The sequence below is a fragment of the Raphanus sativus genome, chromosome 4, assembly GCF_000801105.2.
Source record: "Raphanus sativus cultivar WK10039 chromosome 4, ASM80110v3, whole genome shotgun sequence".
NCBI classification, from domain to species: domain Eukaryota; kingdom Viridiplantae; phylum Streptophyta; class Magnoliopsida; order Brassicales; family Brassicaceae; genus Raphanus; species Raphanus sativus.
The window spans coordinates 40,215,497-40,224,172 of NC_079514.1; the positions used below are offsets into that span (position 1 = coordinate 40,215,497).

Here is an 8,676-nt window from a genome sequence, read left to right on the forward strand (position 1 = left end):
AACAGGGTTTGAAAGCAGGTTCCTCGAAATTTCCTCACAATATTGTGAGGAAATTCCGAGGAAACAGGGTTTGGGGTTTTGAAAACATCGATTTTTTTCCTCTATGTCATTTCTTATACAAATGTAATTCATACTAATGAGGTTTCTTTGTATAGATGATCATAAACAATGAAATAACACAATTACAAAAATAATTGTAAGTATTGTTTTCAAAACCCCAAACCCTGTTTCCTCGAAATTTCCTCACAATATTGTGAGGAAATTTCGAGGAAACAGGGTTTGAAAGCAGGTTCCTCAAAATTTCCTCACAATATTGTGAGGAAATTTCGAGGAAACATGGTTTGGGATTTTGAAAACATCGATTTTTTCCTCTATGTCATTTCTTATACAAATGTAATTCATACTAATGAGGTTTCTTTGTATAGATGATCATAAACAATGAAATAACACAATTACAAAAATAATTGTAAGTATTATACTTACAATTATTTTTGTAATTGTGTTATTTCATTGTTTATGATCATCTATACAAAGAAACCTCATTAGTATGAATTACATTTGTATAAGAAATGACATAGAGGAAAAAATCGATGTTTTCAAAACCCCAAACCATGTTTCCTCGAAATTTCCTCACAATATTGTGAGGAAATTTCGAGGAAACAGGGTTTGAAAGCAGGTTCCTCGAAATTTCCTCACAATATTGTGAGGAAATTTCGAGGAAACGGGGTTTGGGTTTTGAAAACATCGATTTTTTCCTCTATGTCATTTCTTATACAAATGTAATTCATACTAATGAGGTTTCTTTGTATAGATGATCATAAACAATGAAATAACACAATTACAAAAATAATTGTAAGTATTCCCTTTAACGTTTATTAAAATGTATAAGTGTTTCTCTTATGTTGTGTGGTTTCCGTTCAATCCGCAAAACATTATTTTCGGTTTAAAACCCTAAAGTTTGACTTCATAATCTGCCTAAGACACTTAATGAAGGTTATATACGTGTTATTCAATCCGCAAAACGTTGTTTTCGGTTTAAAACCCCTTATTCCTCGAAATTCCCTCGGAATATTGTGAGGGAATTTCGAGGAAATACCGAAAATCATTTGTTTCGTCGAAATTTCCTCGAAATATTTCGAGGGTATTTCGACGAACAAGGGGTTTTAAATCAAACCTCTCAACCGTGAAAGGACATTCCGAGGAAATTTCGAGGAAATCCTATTGTTCCTCGGTATTCCCTCAAAAAATACCGAGGAAATGTGTCTTCCTCGCAATTTTCTCGAAATTTTTCGAGAAAATACCGAGGAAACCACATTTCTTGGTTTCCTCGGTATTTTCTCGATTTTTCGTCAGAAAATTCCGAGGAACTCATTTTCCCTCGGTATGTCCCTCGGAATACCGATGTTTTCTTGTAGTGACATGTTAAACATTTAACTGAAAATAATGTTTTATGATCTAAAGCAATATAGTAACAAAGTTAACATAAAGCATATTTGACATAAAATCAATTTTGCTAATATAGTTAATTTTAGTATTAACATTTTCATATATTTGTAAATTCTTTCTATAGGTTTTAAAAACTTATTTTCTATATATTAATTGTATCCGTTGATTCAGAACATGTGCAAAGAATTAAGTTCACTTCTGGTTAATCAACTCTTGTATACCGTTTGAATAAATTTTAAAATTCGGTTTGGTTCAGTTTTAGAGTTTTCTGCTCATCTCGTAATATTTTGTACATTTTTTTTTACAACAAAACAAAAGCAAGCAAACATGAACAATGGAGAAAACATAATGGGACATAATAGCAAAAACGTTCGTGCCATTTCAGACGAAACGCTAAACATTTCAGCCTACATTTCCGTGATAATATCGTAGACATCAGCATGGACCGTTTGGTGTATCAAAAATTAAACATTCTTTTTCTTTTACTTGGAACCCCTACTTGAGCTTTCGTTTAGTCGTGTTGCTTAAGAAATAACAAGAGCTTTCGTTTAGTCGTGTTGTTACAAACTATATATTTGTACAGTGTGGCTCAAGTTCGACTGTTCTTTGACTACTCCAATCTCATAATAGGCTTTTCTCTGTTTTTTTTTGGCTTGGAATGGCCTCAAGTTTTCTTTCTTTTGTATGAGTGCAAACTCTTCTCACTTTGATAATGAAATTCAAACTCATATATATATATATATATATATATATATATATATATATTGTGATTAATAAATTTCACGTGTATGTGTGGAAAAGTAGATGAGTTGACTTAATATCTTCACAAGTCGTTGACTAATTATTTTAGATATGAATAATTACATTAACATTCGCATAATATAAAGGTAGCTAGGGCACATACGAGTATTACAGACTTTAAAAATATTTTTTAGTCGGTCCCGTTGTTAATTGATCATTAGGCAGAGAGTAGATTTCAAAATCAACAAAATGGATTTTCAAAATAAGCAAAGGAATACTTTCTTGGGGTCTATTAATAATAATAAAATAATAATAATAATAATAACAATCAAAGGAATACTTTATTTGTGCTCAAAATAATAATAAGAGAAAATTGGAAATAAAGACACTTGCAATAATAATAATAATAATAATAATAATAATAATAATAATAATAACAATCAAAGGAGTACTTCTTAGACCAATTCAAACATTGTGTTATATTATAACTCTTCTTTTTTTAGAATTAATGTGGAAGATAACTAGAGCTTTCGTTTATTCGTGTTATAAATGATAAAAAAACTTTTGTCGATTTGTAAAGCTATGGATAATAATTTGTAACTAGATTAGGACCCGCCCTAAAGGGCGGAAATTGATTTGTCAAATTTCAATTAATAATATATGGTATATATAATATGTGTATATAATATTATATATATTTTGTGTAACATTTATATATATATATATATATATACATATTAGACATATATATAATATTTTATTAAATATATATAGAATTAAATAGTGTTATAATTTGTGTTGTACTTGTTATTAGTTTGTATTTAATCTTCTTTCATTTTTAGTATAATAATTTGCCTTATCACACTTTTTACCTTTTAACTTATACACATAGTTATGCCCTTTTTCAAAAAAAAAAACTTATACACATAGTCTCGTAAAATGTAATATATAAAAATATATTTAAAAAATCTACTGACCATATGCCACCATTATTTGGTTGTTTGAACAAAAAAAATCATGTTCTTGGAGAACTGTGTATGTTGTGATATGATGTAGGTGAAGAGTAAATATATGGAAGTAAAGTTAGTGATACGAACATGAGCCTATGTTGGTCTATGCCATAATTATTTGGTTTTTGGAAGATCAATGAGCATAAGCATACACGGTCTTTGTATACTTACGTTGTAAATGAGTCGGATATTTTTTCTCTTATGTCTGGAATGATATGGAACTCGTTGATTTAAAAGTGGTTCAGTTTTATATGATCTGATTATATTAAGAGATTAACCAAAAATATTATAAAAGTGTTACTGGTTAGGTTTAACTAATCTATATTGGTTAAGATTTGGTTTAATTTAAGTTGGTAGGTTGCATTGTATAGGAGACATGATATATTCTAGCAACAACTATGAAAGAGTCCAAAATTTAAATGAGAACTTCAAATAGTAGATAATCCCTAAATTAATAGATTAGATTTGTGGTAGAGCTGAGGAGTTGACTGAATATCTGATAAGTCGTTGGCTAATTATTTTATAAAATGGAAAATTATATACAATTGAGCTTCCATAAATTCATAATCTCTATAAATTAATAAATTTCTTTATTGCCAAATTGAATCGGTTTAAATATGACATAAATCGATAAAAAATAATAATTTTTAGAAAGTCTTATGTACATATATGATCTCACTAAAATCATAAATTCATAATATTTCTATATATATACATTTCATATAAGTATAAACTTCAGAATCATTTTTTTTCTATTTTTTCTTAACATTTCAATATATTTTGATAATATTTAGTAAAATTATATCGAAATCTACATATAAGTTATGTGAAACACAAATATATAAACCAACTAATTTAATAAAACAATATGAAAGTCAAATTTCTAAAATTTAATTAATATATACGCGGTAAAATAATAAACAAAAATATACAAAAGAATAAAAATAAATTTTTTTGTAAATTAATATCTCTATAAATTAATAAAATTTTAAAGTCCCAACATTATTAATTTATAAAAGTATATTGTATTCATAATCATAAACCGATCAACATGAAAATCACCACTCGTGAACTCCCTCTAGTATAGCCCTACATTTTGCATTTTTGGTAGACTAATATTTGAATTCTCTAAATTTTAGTCTTTTATCCACAGTTTAGTTATTTTATTCATAATTCTTAAATAATATAGAAACTGTAAGATTTGTTTAAAAAATTTTAGAAATATTTTTTAAATATTTGTTTGAAGACTGATACTGTTATCATATTAACTAAATTTTCATATTGGATAGCAAACAAATCTACAGGATGAACAACAAGAAAAGCATGAAGTTCGTGTGCTTTCTTCCCATTGTTTTTTTGTTTGAGACAGATTATTCATAGACAACTTTACTCGTTAAGAAAATCTCGGAAAAGATTGTATAGTCTTTGGTTTGGAAGAATTTCATATCTTCTCTCTTTCTTTTCTCTATTTTTTTCATTTTTCTACTTATTTTTAACGGTGAGAAACTCATTAAATTTTTGCTTAATGTTAATGCTTTAAGAACTTTTGTTTAGTCGTGTTATATAGAAGATAAACCTTTTTCACTTCTACAGCTATGAGTAATAACTTTTTTTTTGGAGAATTTTTTTTTTTTAAAAACGGCTAAACTCGGATCTATTAAAAACACGGATTTAACTCTCAGAGATGAGGTGTAATCCACGGGTAGACTCTTTTTCGAATATTCAAATAATCGAAATACAGTATCACAGATTAAGATGAATAAGAAAATATGATATAGTTTCGCATTACAGATAGATTGAACCTAAATATGCTGACATTTCAAATACTACCCCTTACCATTTGACCAAAGATCTAGGTCGACCACGAGCTACTTTGGAGAATTCTTCAGACCGGAGAGACAAATTCGTACTCTAATTTGTAGAAATGTTTCGAACCCTATTGTTGTTTATTTATCTTATTATTCATTCATTTTTATATATTTTATTTGTCATGTCCATGTCTTTGTAGATTCTCAATTGGGATTTAGGGTTTTCAACAAGAATTCTTTTATATCAACAAATGGATTATCAAAATAATCAAAGGAACCCTCTTTGACCAATTAAAAACTAATACAGCTTTCGTTTAGTTGTGTGTTATAAACGATAAAACTTTTGTCTACCTGAAAAGCTATTGGATAATATAACTTATAATGTGTGGTAGAGTTGAGGAGTTGGCTGAATATCTCATAAGTCGTTGGCTAATTATTTTACAAAAATGGAAAATTATATATTCATAATCGTAAACCGATCAACATGAAAATCTCCATTTACTCATAAACTCCCTCTAGTATAACCCTACATTTTTCATTTTTGGTATGATTATATTTTAAAACAAATACTCACAATAACAAAAAGGGTTAATTAACTTGTTCTCTAAACACACTACTTTTTAAAAAATTCGTTAAAATACGCCACCTAGTTTTGTTAACATTTTAGTACTCAAAATTTTTATAATCCATTCCAAACTAATACTCTAACTAATTAATAAATTCTGACCGCGCTTAGAAAATGCAAGTTTATTTTCAAAATTAAATAAGTTCTTCTATTGGTTGACTGACTATATACACCTTGGTCGATGTCGCATTTTTCTCATAAGTCATATTTCTTTTTTTCTTGTTTTTTTATGAAACATATTTCTTCTTTTTTTTATAATCGTGGTGGTGAGGATTAAAATATAAACTCTTATGATGTTATTAAAGTCATTACACTAATTGTAAAATTATGTTTATAATAGTATATATAATGATAGATGAATTGTTGCTGAAATGCAAAATGAATTTAAGAGTTATGATTAATTTTAAGAAATGACTAAATACATGAAAAGATAAAAGATTATTTAAACATAGGATTATTTAGTTTTTTAGTGGCATGGATTTGTAAATATTGTGTAACTCTAAGGGGTAATATTTATGTATATTTCTGTTTTAATAAAATAAGATTTGACAAGAACTACAGATAAGATACATAAATAACCAATGCGGCAGGGTAGATTGGTGAGAGGCGGGCCATTTGTTCATGAGACGAGTCCTTATAAGTTAACAGATGGTGAAATCTAAATCAAAGTAACAAAAGACCAAATGATTATATAGTGAGAAAGATTTGAAGATCCATTCTAAACCGTACACGTCACTGAAACACAACCACCCCACTAAACATGGCTTACTATATAAAAATCATCAAAGCAGTAAGAGTCTTAAGACACAAACACAACAAAACAAAACAAGAAGCATGAAGTGTTGTAAGTTTATTGCAGTAGCTTTGATGAGTCTTCTAATCACATTGGCTTCCATTGAAGCAGCTGGTGAGTGTGGTCCTATGCCCATTGGTCAAGCCGCGGCTAGCCTAAGCCCGTGTTTAGCTGCTACAAAGAACCCGAGGGGTAAGGTTCCACCTGTTTGCTGTGCCAAAGTGGGTGCTCTCATTAGAACCAACCCTCGTTGTCTTTGTGCTGTCATGCTCTCTCCTTTGGCCAAGAACGCTGGAATCAATCCTGGAGTCGCAATCGCTGTTCCAAAACGTTGTAACATCCGCAACCGCCCAGCTGGCAAACGATGTGGACGTATGGATTCAATTCTAAATCTCATAAGTAATGTATGATATATGAACTTCTTGACTTACCTTTTTAATGTCTTTATGTGTGTTTGCAGGTTACATTGTTCCATGAAGAGTCAACCTCTTGGATCTTTTAAGATCAAAATGATAAGATGTTCTTGAGATTTTAGAATAAATGTTTTCACTTACCTTCGTAGAGGATAAATGTGAACTATGAATATGTTGTTGGACTATATATGAATATGCATAATCTATTGCAATATATGAATAAAACGTCTTTCTGTTTTACTCTGTCCGATATTGTGACATGATCTGATATATATACACACAACATTTGTTTTAGACAATATTAATATAAACGAAAATTCCTTCATGTTTATTAAAGTTATGAAAAACAAGTCTTAAAATTTTCTAGACTGAATAATCATGAGTACAATAACATAGGGGCTAAACTAAGATCATATATGTAAGTAGACTATGAATTTCCAACAGTCATAAAACACTAACAAGTTACTGTTGGTAAATAGACTCTGAATTAGTATTGTCGTCGGCAATACTCACATTATTTTAAGCTGTCATCACTCAGTCACCAAAAAATCTCCCATAATAGTTATACTTTTTTTTTTTGTAAATTTCCCATAATAGTTATACTTACATGTGCATTCTCGTATTTTTTTTTACTTTATTAGGGTTGTTTTATATTTGCGTGTTAATTGATAATTTTCATATCAATGGAGAGAGAGTAGTTGTTTAAATTTTACTGACAAATAAAAGCATTAACTCATGACAAAAAGTTGCAGTAGTACTATGATGTGTCTTTTTCAAAGTGAGACACAATTAACATTAGTGACCAATTTTCTTGAAATCCACACAACATAACTCCCTTTACTATCAATTCCGAACATTCAGGCAGTGAATGAATAAATAAATGTGGTGCAGAAAACCGTACCGGTTTAACACATAGCAAAGAAACAAAAATTGAATTCAAGTCATTAAATGTTGGGTTTAACAAACGTGCCAAAGTGTTTCAAAAAAAAAAAAAAAACAAACGTGCCAAAGAAAAAGCCCCATTCTACCCAATAAGCTTTCGGTACATCGAAAAATAGAATCTTTTCAACACTTTCCACGTGGCAAGTATACAAAAATCCACGTGTAATAACAGTCAAACCAGTCAAAGCCACAGCGGATATTCTCTTGTCTCCCGCCTTTCTTTATAAAAAGCACGCAACAAAGAAACAGAGACTTATCTCTGCGACACTTCTCTTTGACCCTTTTCAAGAGAGGGAGAGAGAAGAAGAAAGAATAAAGAAGGATGACTAAACTCGACGTTCTCCGTCGCTACCTCCTCCCGTGCGTCTCACCTCCGGCGAATCCAACCACCGCGTCGTCGCCATCAACCGGACCAGTCTCCAAGAAACGTCTCAGCACTTCCCTCAGAGACGACATCGACGTCCAAGACTCCGCATCTACCTCCGCCTCTTCCTCCGAGGCCACATCCTTCTCCGCCGCCGCCGCCGCCGACGACGACTCCGACTACCTCCCCGCCGTGACGCAGCCGCCGAGACCCTCGAAGACGATGGTGATTGGCACGCTTTTCGGGAGGAGAAAGGGACACGTGTGGTTCTGCGTCCAGCACGACCGTCTCTCCGCCAAACCCCTCCTCCTCCTCGAGCTATCCATCGCCACGAGCCAGCTCGTTCACGAGATGGGCTCGGGTCTTGTCCGCGTGGCTCTCGAGTGTCCGACCAGACCCGAGCTGAAGTCTTGCCTACTGAGATCCGTGCCGGTTTGGACCATGTTCTGCAACGGGAGGAAGCTAGGGTTTGCTGTGAGGAGGAGCGCCAGCGAGGAGACGAGAGTGATGCTGAAGAAGTTGGAGTCCATGACC

At 31.5% G+C, this 8,676-nt stretch overlaps 2 protein-coding genes across 2 annotated transcripts; both read left to right on the top strand.

Annotated features, from left to right (window-relative positions):
* The first annotated feature begins 6,444 nt into the window (after window positions 1-6,444).
* Window positions 6,445-7,076, top strand: LOC108835214 (non-specific lipid-transfer protein 1-like). The gene is made up of 2 exons (XM_018608495.2): window positions 6,445-6,795; window positions 6,884-7,076. Exons 1-2 carry the CDS (start codon window positions 6,465-6,467, stop codon window positions 6,898-6,900), a joined length of 348 nt encoding a protein of 115 aa, XP_018463997.2. The 5' UTR covers window positions 6,445-6,464; the 3' UTR covers window positions 6,901-7,076.
* A 947-nt stretch (window positions 7,077-8,023) lies between these two features.
* Window positions 8,024-8,676, top strand: LOC108831909 (protein MIZU-KUSSEI 1; the record flags this gene model as incomplete). Its single annotated transcript, XM_018605409.2, is given in 1 exon segment — window positions 8,024-8,676. A coding segment is annotated over 1 exon segment (576 nt), but the record flags the coding sequence as incomplete, so codon positions are not given.